At 39.0% G+C, this 17,760-nt stretch overlaps 1 protein-coding gene across 1 annotated transcript in view; it reads left to right on the plus strand.

Annotated features, from left to right (window-relative positions):
* LOC127624140 (pleckstrin homology domain-containing family G member 3-like) overlaps positions 1–17,760 on the plus strand; it is a 39,022-nt gene that overhangs the window by 16,507 nt on the left and 4,755 nt on the right. Inside the window, exons 3-17 of the mRNA XM_052098823.1 lie at positions 866–966; positions 5,729–5,798; positions 5,928–5,974; positions 7,404–7,554; positions 8,026–8,157; positions 9,328–9,510; positions 9,644–9,736; positions 10,065–10,151; positions 10,237–10,270; positions 10,628–10,723; positions 10,840–10,872; positions 11,732–11,742; positions 12,481–12,837; positions 13,892–13,978; positions 16,158–17,721. Of these exons, the coding sequence (XP_051954783.1) occupies positions 866–966; positions 5,729–5,798; positions 5,928–5,974; positions 7,404–7,554; positions 8,026–8,157; positions 9,328–9,510; positions 9,644–9,736; positions 10,065–10,151; positions 10,237–10,270; positions 10,628–10,723; positions 10,840–10,872; positions 11,732–11,742; positions 12,481–12,837; positions 13,892–13,978; positions 16,158–17,721 (3,046 nt within the window). The remainder of the gene's footprint in view (positions 1–865; positions 967–5,728; positions 5,799–5,927; positions 5,975–7,403; positions 7,555–8,025; positions 8,158–9,327; positions 9,511–9,643; positions 9,737–10,064; positions 10,152–10,236; positions 10,271–10,627; positions 10,724–10,839; positions 10,873–11,731; positions 11,743–12,480; positions 12,838–13,891; positions 13,979–16,157; positions 17,722–17,760) is intronic.

Here is a 17,760-nt window from a genome sequence, read left to right on the forward strand (position 1 = left end):
CTATTAACTTTCATTGTATGGAGAGAAAAAAAAAAGCAATAAAAGTGAATGGTGACTGAGACAGACGTACTGCCTAACATCTCTATTTGTGTTTCACAGAAGAATAAATGTACGGTGTACGCTCGAATTATAGACCCGCCACTGAATGGGGCCGAGTGCCAATCAGGGCTTAAAATAAAAAAGTGCTTTTTGTTGGCTTAAAGTGGACTGAGGTCAATCATAATGATGTAATTGATTTTATCTCCCTTGCGGCATTTGTGAATGAAACATAAGACAGCTGTTATGAAGCTTTTTGTTATGTAGTTCAGAAAACTGTGACGCAACATGAATAGATAAAGCTGGTATCAGTTTTCAGTTGCACACTATGGATTTAGTACATTTATGTATTTGGTAGATGCTTTTATCCAAAACAAATTACAATCCATTCAAGGGATACATATTTTCATTAGGGGGAGGGACCATCCATCCATCCACTCATCCATCCAGACAGACAGAAATTTTGCTCTAAAACTCCAATGTACAATTTCATTGGATTGTTTCAAGTGAAATCAGGCATCAGAACACACTGCACATTAGAAAATAGGCCACGTACTGTAGATAGTATTGTAATAAACAGTAGAAAATACAAGTAGATAGGTCATGGTTTAGTACTTTTGAAACCTTACATAGAAATAGTATTGCCTCTTTAAAATTGCACAAATTGCCTATTAAAAATGTACAAATTGGCTGATATATTGTCACCATCTTGGAGATAAGTGTCACAAAAGTAGTTGTCTCCAATTTGAACTAATAAGGTGTCACTTCACTCTCAGTCTCATGCCAAAAGTCTACAAGTGAGTATACCGGACTGCTTTTCTCTTTACAGGACTACCTCGCTCACATTATAGACATTGATGACCTTCCCATTGGGCCAGACGAGGTGTGTGCTCTGTTTGGAAACATAGAGGACATCTATGAGTTTAACAGGTAAGGCAACATTCATTGTAATCCTTTATTAGTCATTCACTGCCCCAATAATCCAACACCAGCAGCAAACAGGCTTTTGTTGAAGCACATATGGACATTAGTCCCTTAGCTTACTTGTACAAAACACAACCATGGTAACTGTAGTTTTCCCCAATATTACCATAGTTACTGCTCTTGTTGCTACCACCGTCAAGTGTACACTCACCTAAAGGATTATTAGGAACACCTGTTCAAGTTCTCATTAATGCAATTATCTAATCAACCAATCACATGGCAGTTGCTTCAATGCATTTAGGGGTGTGGTCCTGGTCAAGACAATCTCCTGAACTCCAAACTGAATGTCAGAATGGGAAAGAAAGGTGATTTAAGCTATTTTGAGTATGGCATGGTTGTTGGTGCCAGATGGGCCGGTCTGAGTATTTCACAATCTGCTCAGTTACTGGGATTTTCATGCACAACCATTTCTAGGGTTTACAAAGAATGGTGTGAAAAGGGAAAAACATCCAGTATGCGGCAGTCCTGTGGGCGAAAATGCCTTGTTGATGCTAGAGGTCAGAGGAGAATGGGCCGACTGATTCAAGCTGATAGAAGAGCAACTTTGCCTGAAATAACCACTCGTTACAACCGAGGTATGCAGCAAAGCATTTGTGAAGCCACAACACGCACAACCTTGAGGCGGATGGGCTACAACAGCAGAAGACCCCACCGGGTACCACTCATCTCCACTACAAACAGGAAAAAGAGGCTACAATTTGCAAGAGCTCACCAAAATTGGACCGTTGAAGACTGGAAAAATGTTGCCTGGTCTGATGAGTCTCGATTTCTGTTGAGACATTCGGATGGTAGAGTCAGAATTTGGCGTAGACAGAAATGGATAGCTCACCCAAAATTGTAAATTCCCTCAAGAGAAGAATTTCTAGCAAAAAAGGACTTAAATATTGATCTGTTTCTGACCCACACCAATCATATCAGTTCTGGAGATATGTATTAAAACACTGGAGTCTTATGGATTACTTTTATGCTGCCTTTATGTACCTTTTGGAGCGTCAACATTTTGGCACCCATTCACTCGCATTGTATGGACCTACAGAGCTGACATATTCTTCTAAAAATCATCATTTGTGTTCTGCAGAAGAAAGTCAGTCATACACATCTGGGATGGCATGAGGGTGAGGAAATTATAAGATAATTAAAATTTTGGGGTGAACTATCCCTTTAAGGACAATTAACAGCATTTGTGGCATAATGTTGAAAAATAAATCTTTAAAATAAGTAGAAATCGAGGTTAAAGTGAGGCACTTACAATGAAGGTGAATGGGACTAATTTTGGAGGGTTTAAAAACAGAAATGTGAAGCATATTTAAAAAATATAAGCACTAATTCTTCTATTAAAACTTGCTGTAAAGTTGTTTATATCACATTTTTACAGTCGTTTTAGGGTTTTTATCACACCAAAATCATATTAAAATGCATATTGTTTACATCTTGTGGCTATACTTTTAAAACAGTGAGTATTGTAATGTGTATGGTTGGCCCCATTCACTTCCATTGTAAGTGATTCACTCTAACCTACATTTTTGCTTTTTTAAAGAAAAAGTGGGATGAGTTGAAGTTGACTTCCGGTAATCAGTGTTATGCTGCAAATGCTGTCGATAGAGTTTAAATTGTATTGAACCCAGAATGTTGTTGCAGAATGGGATGATGTGCAGTCAGCTGACTAACGTCAAGAGACAAATCTATTTGACGAAGTATTCCAAAGAGCCGTGTAATAAGAAAGGCATTCTAAAAGACTCCCATTAATAGCTGAACAGATATTTTCTCATTGTGGCCTGTGCGTTTCAGGGCCCTGTTGTGGTTGATGCGTACTTTCATAGCTTTGACCACATTTGTTATGTATGTTCTTTATACAAGCTGCACAATATTGCAGTGTACAAGGCTTGTCTGTTTACAGAGAATCCCTTTGTTCAAGCATGCTCCCTGCCTCAACATGATCTGAAAGAGAAGAGAGAAGCCATTAAACTGTCTGAGAGCTTATCTGTCTAAATAAAACATTTGCTTTGCTTTATTTTGTTCTTTGACATGTGTCAGCCTGAGTTTCAACTCTATTATGAATTTAGCTGAGATCATTTTTCAAAATGTAGCTACTCATAACGCTTTTATATACATTCATTGGAGTTGGCTTTTATCTAAAGCGACTTAACAAGCACACAAGCTTTCTTCAGTTTTCTCTCCATTTAACCATGTTTTTTTAAACATAAATATGTTTCCCCATCTTTTGTCAGAGGTCTGTCCACTCCAGAGAGATCATATTCCCCTCCTAAAAACAATACAGTAAGTGAGGGAATGATTGCCATGGTTCTGTTTGGAGTGGTTTTGCCACAAATGCATGACACAGACAGTGTGGTCTTCATTTCCTTTGTTTGCTGTGGAGTTTGTGTTCACTAACCCTCTGAGATGTTTGCATTAAAATCCATGTATTAGATGGATGTGTTTATTGAGCTGCAGGTTGATCTTAATGAACAGTAAATGTGATTTCACATCTGCAAAACGAAAGCTTTCAGGTACATTTCAGGATAACGTGGAGGCAGAGTATGGATATTTTATAAAGGATTTTAAAGAATTAGCAGTATTCAGTGTAAAGTCGTGAATTCAGAAACAGTAGGTTGACTATAGGCCGAAGCGGGAAGTGTTTTTGAACGTAAGGGCACATGTGAGCTCCCATTTTCTGATGAAATGTCCACAGAGGGGCGCCAGAAGCGAGCTATAAAGTATAGTGAAGCGTAATGGATATTTTATTATAGTCTACCCCCAAAAGTTAAAAACTAATCCTAAACCTAACCGTCTTTAGAATCTCTGAATCGCACTCATACCGATTATGCAAACACAATTAATTCCTGGTGTCAACACGGGACAAGAACCCTGGTCTCCTACATTGATGACAATATACACCATACAAATCGGTTGCACCATAGGACAAGGTAAGCATCAAACTGATGCAAAAATGTTTGATGGGAGATGTGCCAGTCAGTAACTCGACAGAATGTGGATGATGTCAGGGTAACTTTCAGTAGCAACAAGGAGGCGTCCCGTGTGATCATGGTACCTCATATCCATTACGTTTTTAAAAATGTATTTAAGCGTATCATACAAGTAAGAGTGCAGTTCTGAATAGCAGCAGAGCTGTGATTTGGCCATAGGCAAGAGGCTGCAGCTAATCACAGCCGTGCTGATATTCAGTACAACATCATAATTGTGATATTGCCTATTTTATACAATAGTTATTCATGGTGAAACTATGGTGCAAAAAAAGCGAAGTGATATAAACAATAACATTTTCCAGTGGTGTTATGCTGAATATCAGCACTCTTGGACGCCACTTGTCCAATCATATTTAAAGGTGCTGTAAGCAATTTTTTATTTTTTTCTGGAAAAGGATGCAAAAAAATGGTCCTACTCCCTTAAAGATGTTAATGAAATAAGTGTCCTGAGATAACTCACCGGTCTCTGTGACAGCTGTAGACTTTGTAAACAGCAAACAAAACCATGGACATTGATGCTTTTCACCTGTCAATCATTTTGCTCGTTCTCATAGTGTTATATTTGAAGCGGATCGTAATGTTTGTCAATTGAGGGCGCTATTGTGCCACTGTTAAATTTTACAGCCCCAGGAAAAAATAATGCTGCTCTTTTGCTCCGTTTTGGTCTCAAAACTATCTTTAGAGGGTGGAGTTTTGGAATGAGGGTGCGTGGCTAATTCAGTGGATCAGACACGTGAAAGATTCAGAATGATGAAATCGCTTACAGCTCCTTTAACATTTTTTATTAATTGTTTAGTATTTTTGGCAACTTTACGCTGCTTATAATTAGGTGAGTCTCACAAACCAGGAAATGTCCTGGCCCTATTTTACTACAAAATATATTTTCCATATAGAAAATTAAGCCTCTTTTAGGGCCATTAAGGTTTTTTACATTGTGACATTATTTCTATGACGGTTACACACAATTTAACCCCCAATTCTCATTACTGCAGAGTATATGCTGTATATATATATATAGAGAGAGAGAGAGAGAGAGGCTGATTTTAATTTGAAAAAATCATTGCACACCAGCGTCTTTTTACCATAATACTGTCAAAAAAAAAAAAAAGTGTTGTAGTAATAAGAATCATAAAAAACATTGTGAATAGTAAAAGTAAAAAGTCTGGATGGTTATGACAATTAAAATGTTCTTAAGTGCCCTGAAAATAATGTCACAATGCAAAAAATTGTAACGTTCCTAAATGTAGAATGACCACACTAGGCGTGCCTAAAACCCCTTGAATTGTGATAAAACCACTGTAACGCAAAGACTCGAGTGATATGATATAAGACACCAATGTTTAATTAATCATGAAGTTCATCATTACTAATAATTATAATAGACATTTATTTTGCCAAGTAAAATAGTTCATTGAGGCATTCAATTTTACGGCACACATGCGCACACAGAGAGAGACTCCGGGTAAGCCATTCGTTGGTGACCCTGATGCAAAAGTTGGACTGCAGGTAGGTAAAACAAACTGCAAATTCTGGTGATCAATTTGATGAGGCGGCTTCTTTTCTGTGTCACAAGGCCTTTCGCATGCTTTAACCCTGATGGCTGTTTTCCTTTGCAGAAGTGTCCAGATCATGTGGTAAATTCATGATCATACTGTATGTTAGATAACACATGCTTGAGATCCGCAAACTAAAAAAAAATAAACAAAATGTCTTCTCTTTTTCAGTGAGCTGCTTCAATCATTGGACATGTGTGACAATGATCCTGTGGCCATTGCCAGATGCTTTGTGCTCAAGGTGAAGCTGAACATTTATGCTCAGGAATCTCAGAATGTGTCACAACCCAACACATTTTTATACCTGCTCAGATCTCATATATATATATATATATATATATATATTTACTTTGTTCCTCTTCATTTTTAGCGTGAATATTTTGACATCTACACACAATATTGCACCAACTACCCAAAGTAAGTAAAGACACTCATTTGCTGTGTTTAAAACTTAACATTACGTTAAAGTGCCTTTGCCTGGGAAACAAAAAGTCTGTAAAAGCATTTCTGGTTTCTTAATAATATAATGCACGTAATATAATCTATTTTAGTTCAGCTCTACTTCAACAGATAATGTGACACTGCCATCTGCCTGTGACAAGATGCATAAGAGTTTTATTTCACTCCAAAAAATTAAAAAAAAAAACTTGATCATTCATATTTTTAGATAATATTATATTATATAATCATTTTCCCCTATACAGATAATGTTCCCCCCCCCGCATTACTTTTTTATCATAATTTTTTGGAGAAATGTGCTTAAAAGGATAGTTCACCGAAACATTTTAATTCTCTCATCATGTACTCACCCTCATGCATCCCAGATGTGCATGACTTTCTTTCTTCTGCAGAAAAAAAAAATTTTTTGAAGAATATATCCTGTATGCTCTGTAGATCCATACAATGCAAGTGAATGGTGACATAGCAACATAGAAGTAATCCATAAGGTTATTAAATCAATATCTTCAGAAGAGATATAATAGGCATGGGTGAGAAACAGATCAAAATTTAAGTCCTTTTTTTTACTCTAAATCTCCACTTTCATTTTAACATCTGAAAGTCACATGAGGTGCCTGTTTAGTTCCACTTTCAAATCTGAAAGTGAAAGGTAAAGTGGAGATTTAGAGTAAAAAGGGACTTAAATATTATCTATTCTATATTCTCTGTTTCTCACCCATACTTATTATATGGCTTTTAAAGATATAGATTTAACCACTGGAGTCATATGGATTGCTTTTATGTTTCCTTTGTGATTTTTGGAGCTACAAAGGTCTGATCACCATTTACTTGCATTGTAAGGACCATCAGAGCTGAGATATTCTTCTAAAGAATTCCTTTGTGTTCTGTTGAAGAAAGAAAGTCATACACATCTGGGTTGTCATGAGGGTGAGTACATGATGAGAGAATTTTCATTTTTGGTTGAACTATCTCTTTTAATTGTCATGAAAATAATGCTACAATGCAAAACAATTGTAATGTCTTAAAAGGTTTCGTTTCTTCATCCACAATTTAAAAAAAAAAATTTCATGGTGGTGAAATATCAATGTCTACATTTTCAAATGCACACAAATCCAGTGCCAAGACCAGACATTACTATACCTCTGTGCGGGAAAAGTTCAAGTCATCACATAGTCTCTGTTTCTCTGATGTTCTGAACCTCATTTGAATGAGCAGTAATCTGCTGAAACTGTAGCTTATCTCTGTTTTCTCATATGTTCCTGTTGTTGACAGTTTTATTCATTTCCTGTCTATACTCCTTTGAATTTTCAGGTGGTTTATGTCATATCAGTGTGTATAGTAATAAAAATGTCAGTTTGTGTTTTGACCTTTGACCCTCTATCCTCAGCTCTGTAGCTGCTCTAACGGACTGCATGAGAAACAAAACACTGGCCAAGTTCTTCAGGGAGAGGCAAGCTACTCTAAAGCGAACTCTACCTCTGGGATCTTACCTGCTCAAGCCTGTGCAGAGGATACTCAAATATCATCTCCTGCTTCAGGTTGATCCACCACTATATAGTATTTCATAACAAGTATTTGCATTCATTATACACTGATGGCAAGTGACATTCTCTTACCAGTTTTAAAGTTTTACAAGTTTACCAGACAACCCTTACAAATAAGTACTGTGGTGGTATAATATTACAGCATGTACCATTTAGCATGCAAAAATGCTCTTAAAGAAATTATGCTTCTAAATGAATCCCCTTTAAAACATAGCCATAAAAAAAGGTTAATCGAAATAAACTTGTCAATCTCACTTAATGATCGGATGACTGGTCGACCATCCATTTCTGACCCATCCGAATACATGTCACATGTCCAAGAATCCGTGGTATTTAAAACGTATTGTTGGCGAATTATTGAAAGCGTTTCATAAAATGGCTTGTTTATTGGTGTGCACAATTGAAGCTTGTCTTTTTTGGTCTTTATTCACCATTTATGTGTATGTTCATGTTGTTTTGTTTTAGGAGATTGCAAAGCACTTTGATCCAGAGGAGGAGGGGTATGAGGTGGTGGAGGAGGCCATATACACTATGACGGGTGTAGCATGGTATATAAACGACATGAAAAGAAAACATGAGCATGCAGTCCGGCTCCAGGTGGGCTCACAAACTCCCTTGAAACTAGTTTATTTCTCAAAGAAACATTGTCCAACATCGGATATACATGCATCACAAGAGAATTCATTGATTTTTTGTTGCTTAATCATCATAACCAAAAGTAATTTCCGTTACATCTCAAATTACTTCAGTTTGTGGTGAAAATTAAATTTAAAAATCACAGACTTACAGAGCATTTACGTCATGTTCCAGCGTTCACATCTTCATAGATCTCGTAATTACGAGTTGTAAACTCAGAATTTTATGAAAACTCTGAGTCTGACAGTTGTGACGTTGTGTAAAAAGAACCAATATGGCGGCAGCCTCAACAGTTAAAGGTAGTTTACACATATATTTCTGTTTGATATCCCATTTTACTATGCCATTGTTACCTGAAGCACAAATAAGTCATATGTGCAAAGTCAGTGGGCATGGCCATGAAGTTTTGGTACTTTCGTTCAAGCATGCGTTAAATCTAGACGCAAGTGAATTATAAGACTAGAAATATGAGGGGGTGCTGGGTAGCTCTGCAAGTAAAGATGCTGACTACCACAACTGGAGTCGCAAGTTGGAATGCAGGGCGTGCTGAGTGACCCCAGTCAGGCTTCCTAAGCAACCAAATTGGCCCAGTTGCTAGGGAGGGTAGAGTCACCTCCTCGTAACATCCTCGTGGTCGCGATTAGTGGTTCTTGCTCTCAATGGGGCGTGTGGTAAGTTGTGCGTGGGTCGCAGAGAATAGCATGAGCCTCCGCGGTGTCATGCACAATGAGCCACTTGATTAGATGCGTGGATTGACTGTCTCAGAAATGGAGGCAACTGGGACTTGTCCTCCGCCACCCGGATTGAGGTGAGTAACCGCACCACCACGAGGACCTAGTAAGAAGTGGGAATTGGGCATGCCAAAATTGGGGATAACCCTCCCCCACAAAAAAAAAATAAAGGAGGTCTAGGTCAAGGATAAAACAATTTTGAAAGTAATTGTAAAGTAGGAAAAATAAATGATAGCATGGTAAACAGTTCCCAAGAAAGTTTTAATGTGACCATATAATAAACAGAAACAAGTTCAAATCAACCCCTGAGACATAAAAGTGTCAGATGTCGAAGAAGCACCCACATTTAATCAAGATATAAGCAATTTTACATGAGTTGTTCCCTTGATGTCTATCTCAGGAGGTTCAGTCTCTGCTCATTAACTGGAAGGGACCTGATCTGACTACATTTGGGGAAATGGTCCTGGAGGGCACCTTCCGTGTCCATCGTGCCAAGAATGAGCGTACGCTCTTCCTGTTCGACCGCATGCTCCTCATCACTAAACGGCGAGGAGAACATTATGTCTATAAGACCAACATCTCGGTATGACATTATCTGTATTTGCAGAAGAGGACTGATTGATTCTTAGTTCATTCTCTGAACGTTCTGCACTAATACATTATTAGGCTCTTGTTTGGAAATGATGATGTTGTCTTTCTTGTTTCTCACACTGCAGTGCTCAACACTCATGCTGATTGAGAGTGCCAAGGACTCATTGTGCTTCAGTGTCACTCATTACAAGCATCCCAAACAGCCTCATACTGTCCAGGTGTGTACTCGGTCATCGGTCTTTCCAAAAATAAAATCCTTTATTCTATCATTTTGGTTCTCAACCTTTTTGACTCCAAGGCCCCGCAAAGACAATATTTGAAAACTACAAAACTAAAGTTGGCGTTTTAGTAGATTAAAATAATGAATCCCATTTAATTTAATGATACAGTAGTTTCAGGAACTGTCAGAAATTTGCAGGCCACTTGATTTTTGTAGTTTCAGCAAATTGAATGGAAAAGAGTATGGAAATTCTCTCTTTGCATTTCATGGAACAAACAACAGCGTACGTGAACTCTTAACATGTGCAAAATCTTTCGTTCAATTAGGCTCGGACGGTGGAGGAGAAAAAATTATGGGCTCACCATATCAAACGTCTCATTCTTGAAAACCATCAGGCTGTTATACCACAGAAGGCACGTAACATTAAACAGACTTTATTGTGATTTTTGATTTAAACATCTAGCATTTGTTTTGACATTTTGACTGTTTCTCTTTTAGGCAAAGGAAGCAATCTTGGAGATGGATTCTATTTGTAAGTATCTTTAAAGATGGTTTAATATTACACTCATTTCATGATGTCATTCACGAAAAACAAATAAAAGTCTACATATTCAAACACGTTTATCAATGAGTCATAAACAAGCATGTCATATTTACTGCTAAAGACATGTACATATAAAATGATGTAGCAAAGTCTCATGACATTTCTAACTCTTGGATGTACAATACAATGCTTACCAGACCATTAGTAAATGTCACATTGTTTTTTTAATTATGCAATTATTAAAGTCTAAAAAATTCTAACACGTATAAAAAAATATCATGGACCTGTTTTGACATTCAGCATATTATTATTATTATTTTATTACTATTACTTTGTTGCTTACAGATAAAAACTACAGGTACAGCCCTGAGAGACTGAAGAAGTCTGTGTCGTGTAAATCAGAGGAGTTCTTGAACTCTAGACAGGGTCGAAGACAGTCTGGTGGGTGTCCAATATCTGTTTTCATCTAAATGTGTTTTATTTGATGTATTTTTTGTTTTTGTGTCACAAAATAAAAAAAATTCTCTACAAATTGGTCTTTTTCTGTCTTCCAACAGAAACATCTAAAGAGATCCTGAGGAGCACTAAAGGTAAATCTCCATGTTTAATGTTCCTACTGGAAGCAAAGATGTAATTCTCATCTTTTAGACTCAACAGTCTATAAATGATTGTTCTTACCTTATAATTTATTTATTTGCTCTTAAGTCCTCATGGTGGCGTAGTGACTCGCCTCAATCCGGGTGGTGGAGGACGAATCTCAGTTGCCTCTGCATCTGAGACCGTCAATCCGCAAATCTTATCGCGTGGCTTGTTGAGCACGTTGCCACGGAGACATAGCACATGTGGAGGCTTCACGCTATACTCCACAGCATCCATGCTCAACTCACCACGTGCCCCACTGAGAATGAACCACATTATAAGAGGAGGTTACCCCATGTGACTCTACCCTCCCTAGCAACCGGCCAATTTGGTTGCTTAGGAGACCTGGCTGGAGTCACTCAGCACACCCTGATTTGAAATTGCGACTCCATGGGTTATAGTCAGCATCTTTACTCGCTGAGCTACCCAGACCCTGTTCTTGCCTCATAATAAAGATATTATAAATCATTAATTTAATAGATATTACTAGACTGAAAGTGCAACAAAATGAGTGATTTTAGTGGGGAAAAAACATATATATATTTTTTAAAAAGATAATTTGACTTTTTTGCAATTTGTAAGTTCTGTGGTTTCCCATACACTTGTTCCACTATTTTGTGGGAAGCAACCTGCAAATGTCTTGTCTCTGCATATTAAACTGGGATAAGGAAAGCCTATTTTAACATCAAGAAAATGACACACTTCTGCTTTAATAATTACCTTGTAGACAGAATAATTTTCCTTCATGTTGACTGACATTCTCTTTCTTCTTGTCTGATGTCTGGTATGCTGTCTGGGTAAATTCTTCAGCAATATTGAAGGTAAGAAGCCAATAAATCAATCAAAGGCAGGGCAGGAATGAACTGCCAATGCTCAGCTGTAGCCAGTATTGATAACAAGCCATAAAGAGATGTATAGAGAGCACACATTTGTCAATAAGAGATGACAAACAGCAGTGTCAGCCTGATCTCATGAACATTACGTGACTGACGTGCATTATTACACATTTCACTGCATTTTCCCAGTGAAATGTCCAGTCTATAAAGTCATAATCAGCCGTTGAACTTGTGATTTGTGTGAAAGTGAATCAAACGCAGTTGTTTTAAAGCCTGTAGAATGTGGCATGTAAAACTCAGTTTGCAAAAATGGTGTTAAAGTAACATTAATTCCATGAGACTAGGTTGGCAGTGTACAGCTCAAGTGTATCGTATGTACTTTTGGTTTGATGTTTTTTTTTTTTTTTTTTATAGTTATTAAGATTGTTGAATGTGTTGTATGGGGTAAATTACTTTCCGTTGTCATTTACTCATTAAGTTACATTATTTACATTATTTTTTTCAGTAGATCAAATTGTAAAAAAGAGGAATTAAAAATGAAAAATAATAGCTAAAATGTTTGGAATAACATTAAAGTGATAACAGCATTTTCGTTTTTGTGTGAAATGAAAATTAGCCCAGTGAAATTCATTATTTGAATTTTTTTATGTTACCAACACTTTGGATTCGGGTCATGTTTTGTACCTCGTATCATGGAGAAAGTTTTGTGACTTCACATCGCAGCATGCAAACAGTGAGGGTGCTTTGCCTGCTGATGGACGACCTTTAAAGGCCAAGGCTAGCGTCAGCACTCTGGGCTCGAGTATAAGCGAGTCTGAAGCTGACAGGCCTGCCCTAGATGATGAAGACTCTCTAGAAGCCCTGATTCACGGTGACAATAAAGAGTCGGCCCCTGTCTCGACCTCCCCAAAGGACAGGTTAACCCGGGAGGATGAGGAAGATGCAGCGGATGAGGGAAGTGACTCTGATGATATTCTCATGCAGGACAACCAGGTAGCTGACTTTGCCAGTTCCATGCTGGATGCCATTTCCTGCTGGCACTATAGAGCAAGGGCATTGCTTTCCATGGGCTTCACAACGGTGAGATCTTCTGCCACCATGGGGGGCTTTCTCGTACTCCCACCTGACCTGCATCTGCCAAACGTCCCTACATGTTGCACGTGCTCTCACTGAATGCCTCAATCCACTAACAACTCGCGAGATGCTAACACCAGTGCTGTTTTTCCAGGAATTTAACAAATTGTAAGGACTTATCTTGAAGCATGAATGTCATCTTTTGCTCAATGCATCATCATACAGTGCATGGATCACATACAACATGCTTATTACTAATATGATCCCTGGTTTGCTGCAACTCACTGGAGAAACATCTAATAATGGTGTTGTTAGGAAACGCAGTCTGAACAGTTGATGATTAATGTAGTATTTCAGTGTTTCTATATGCGTTTTTACTTTCTTTCTTTTTATTAAATGATAATTGGTTTAAAATGACTTAATATTTGGCTTATAATGAATGTTCAGCAGTGATGTTGATTTTCATACTGATTTTAAATGTCAACATGAAATCAAAATCGATCCTGCTTACTTTCTAAATACACATTGCTGGTCATATTGTACATGAGTGATCAACACACATTATCCCAAAGGACTTTGAAATGTTACCACTTTTCACCATCCAATCTATTCCTGATGGATAAAATCATATCCCACCCTACATTTTTCTTGTCCTATTTATCCTGACTCAATTGCAAACACATCATTTCAAGTTGACTTTACTTATTCAAACATATTTTAACTAATGTTTGCACGTCATAGGAATTGTTCTCTTCCTACATTGACAGTTTAAAACATGTCCATGTCATTTTAAAATAACCTTTAAACTCATGCGTGTTAGCTTAGAGTTCTTGTCAGATTATTTGTGATAATGGACAGCTTGTTATAAAGTGCTTGATCTGATAAACAAATAATATTACTAATGATTAACTTAAATTATCCCTGGATTGAGAATAATTATCTTGCTGTTATAATAGTTGTATTGCTTATTTAATACTTTAAATATTCTGAAAATGTAGTGGTTTTATGTTATTTGGTTGAATCCATAAATCCTCAAAGCATGTTTTTTCTTTTATGAAAGGATGAAGAGGAGTGTGAGGTCACTGAGAATAACTTCAGAAGAGACATTGGCCCATCAGCTGAACATGAAGAGGCTAACTCAGAACAGGTTGTTAACCTTGTCACATTACTACCACTACTAGTACTTTACATCTAGAACTCAGTGGTTAAATTGGGATTTTTGAGGTGGCGGAACCATAAAGGCCCCAGCACACATTATAACATAAGGACACTCAAGACTACATGTAAAACCAACTAATATGACATTAAAATGTGTTATTAATGACTTCATGCCTCATTCTGTGAGTAGAATTCACACGAGATCAGTAAAAAGCTGTTTTAACTACTCGATGATGAATTAAGGTAATATACTGATCAACTATACTGATAAATGACTGATCTTGATGTAAACTGAATTAGCTGGCCTCAAAGTAGGTTCAAATCACACCAATCGATGACCAATGGTAGCAGGTGTTTGGCAGCCAGCAAGAAGTTTCCCTGAAAGTTTGCTCTGGCAAGCTGTTACGACCCACCAAAATGAAAGCAATACATCTTAGTTTTGGACAGATTTTGGCCAACCTGTTCGTTCTTCCATTTTGTATGAAATATGCAGGAGACTTAAGAGTGTGGGGGTGTGGGGTGTGTGGGTGTGTGTGTGTGTGTGTGTGTGTGTGTGTGTGTGTGTGTGTGGTTGAACTGCTTGAAATGGGTAGCTTAAAGCAGTGTGCCGGTATATTTTGGCACTTTATATAGTGGAATAGGTTCTGATGCGATAGACTACACTTTTAGTTTTTTTAATTGGAGATGTTGGAACGTCGTTCCTCCTTAATTTAACCCCTGCTAGAACTACAATTGCATTGATTGATTTTAAGTTGCTTTTGGTAAGTAACAGGTTGCTATAGATCTAAACAGTACATTGTAAATGTGTTTAGTTAGCTCAATCTGGTCTGGCCTCTCTTCTTGAGTCTCTACATTAAATGGCTGTCGATTTATATCTTCAGATGTAGATATTCAGATAATTATTTCTTTATTTTCATGACTTTATACTTGCACCATGGTTCCCCTTCTGTCACTCACAAGGGTCTTTCTTGAGAGCCTCGCGTACCTCTGGATTTGAGAAAAGGCCAATGAAAAATTGGCAGACAGAATTTGCATGTCCCGCCGGACATACGGGTATAAAGTGAAGCGGATGTGCATCTGTCAGTCAGATTTTTTCTTCGGAGCTGAGCGGTTGTGCAGCAGCAAGCTGAGTCTCACTACTGATCCACTCACCTCTAACCAGAGCATTGCTGTTGGATCTACACCGCGTTTCCAGCAGCTTTCTCCTCTGCACGCTGTGCAGTCCATGCCTCTGGGCGCTTCGACAGCGCTTCTGTAAAAGAGTGTATACCTCTAAAAGAGAAGTATTTTCCCCTCTAAAAGAGTATATTTTCACTCACAAAAGAGCAATACACAACAGGCAATGAACGTCCTTTTCAGGACGCGTCTTTTTAAAGAAGCCCTTCCGCCTCTGTCTAGTTCCTGGATGCGGTCAATATCTCCAAATCTGATGGTCATAGACGCTGCCTCGTGTGCCTGAGCAGCAATCACACCGAGGCAGCGTTTGAGGATGGTACATGTACTCACTGCGAGAATATGACCATGGAAACTTTGCGGTCGCGGCTTTCATTTCTTAAAGTGAATGGCACTTCAGCCACCCCCACGTCGCTCTTCCTTTCCACGGGATTGAGGACAACCCGGTTGGCGATTGAGGCAATTTGGGGATGGCAGCGGGCTCTGCCGGCTCTGCCGGCTTGCTCCCATGATAGTCATGGGGTGCTAGTAACCCAAAAACTGTATATAAAATTTTTTGGGGTATTGGGGAGTAGTTTGCTTGCACCTGTGTCAGCAGTTCACGTAACAAGGTTTAGTGCATGGCGTTTTTAAATGGGACCTCTTGTGTCACTACAATTGACACAACGTCGAGTGAGTGACAGAAGGGGAACATTATGGTTACTGTTGTAACCTCCATTCCCTGATGGAGGGAACGAGACGTTGTGTCTAGACCTACCACGTCACTAGAAAATTGGCAAATTGGCCTTTTCTCAAATCTAGAGATATGCGAGGCTCTCAAGAAAGACCCCTTGTGTCACTACAATCGACACAATTTCTCACCCCCTCCATCAGGGAACGGAGGTTACAACAGTAACCATGATATTTTAGCTCTGTTGTTAGAATTATAATGCTTGAAAACAAACCCAATGATCAAGAATTTCGCTTGTAACTGCAATTTTGCTTTCCCTTTCTAGACACTTGAGGACAAGTCTCAAAACCTGAACATTACCTCTTACTGGGGTTCCACCGAGGAACTAAAGCCGGACACCTCTTCTGATTCAGAGTTCATTGAGATGGACCAGCAGGTTACAAATATTCATGATCTGGAGTCGGTAAGGGACAAAGATGACCAGGAAGTTCCCAAAGAAGAGACCTTGCCACTCTTACAGCAAGTCAACACGCCCGGCGAGTCCTCAGAGGACGATGAGGATGCCGAGGAGAAGACAGACTCCAGTAGCATCCTTCCATCATCTGTACTGGACAGAGCCAGTGTTATTGCAGAACACTTTGCCTGTAATGCACGACGTAGTAGCGTCAGCACTGAAGAGGTGCACTCCCTCGGTTGCACATCTCCACATCTTGCCAGCAGGACTGGAAGCATTCTAATTCTGGGAGATGCCCATGAGCGGCCACACCGTCTGGCTAGTACCTGCTCTGAGTCGCATGGCATTCCATTGACCCAAGAAGCCCTTGCAGAAACAGACTCTATGATCATGTCCTCAAGAGACGACAATCTTTTTGACTCTGATCGAAGCATCCTCATAAGAAAGGATTCGGTGCTTTCAATGCAAGACCAACTACTCATTGACAAGGTTAGGAGCTACTATGAAAACGCAGAACACCAGGATGCTACTTTTAGCTTAAAGCGTAGAGAGAGCCTCAATTACATTCCTAGTGGACTTGTGAGAAATTCAGTTAGTCGTTTCAACAGCATTCCTAAGGATAATGGCCTTGCCCCCGACAAGATCACCAATTCATCTGGACCTGATAAAGCTCATACCCCTGCCATAGAACATCCATTGGTTACCATGGCTCTCTCAGAGGCAAATATGAGTACGATGTCAGCTTCTGAGGCATGTTCTGTTATCAGTGCTTCCACAAATTTCACTGGGTTTGATCAAAATAATGACGTTGGTGTAGATGGTTCAATGAAACCTCTGGAAAGCCACCAAGAAGAGGTTTTCCGCCCCTCCTCTGAAATGATCAAAGTATGGCAGGACATGGAGAGAGAGGTCACTAGATGTCAAGGGGACCTCAAGGCACTGCAACCTCAAGAGACTCCTTATTTTAGAGGCACCAGTCCGAGCCTCTCCAGGATGGGTCAAAACCAGGGCAAAACATCACAAACAGAAGGTGGTGATGGACTGATATTACTTGAAGATTCAGATCTTAGCACTATCACAGAGGAATCATCCACACCATCACCTCTTAAGGAGAAGGAAAAGATCTTGAACCATGCAAGCAGTGAGAATGAAGGTATCAGGCCCCGAATTTGGGAGGATGAAGGAAGGCCCATTAGAGCTTTAGTACCACGAGTTATTCAGTTGAGGGCTGAAGAAGAGAGAGACTCAAGTTCTCAGTCAGCAGAAGATGCAGATTCAGCCCAAAACAAAGTTTTCCATCTTGCAAAAAAGTTCAGTCAATGCATCAAGTCCACACAACCAGAGCTGAGATACAAGAATCAGGAGGGAGATCCACTGATATCCAAGAGAGACTGGCTATCGGTGGTAGAAGAAAAGTCAGAGAAGGAGGCCAAAGGTAGGATGAACCGGACTTGACTATTGACTAGGGCTGTAA

This window comes from Xyrauchen texanus, chromosome 30, assembly GCF_025860055.1.
Source record: "Xyrauchen texanus isolate HMW12.3.18 chromosome 30, RBS_HiC_50CHRs, whole genome shotgun sequence".
Taxonomy (NCBI): domain Eukaryota; kingdom Metazoa; phylum Chordata; class Actinopteri; order Cypriniformes; family Catostomidae; genus Xyrauchen; species Xyrauchen texanus.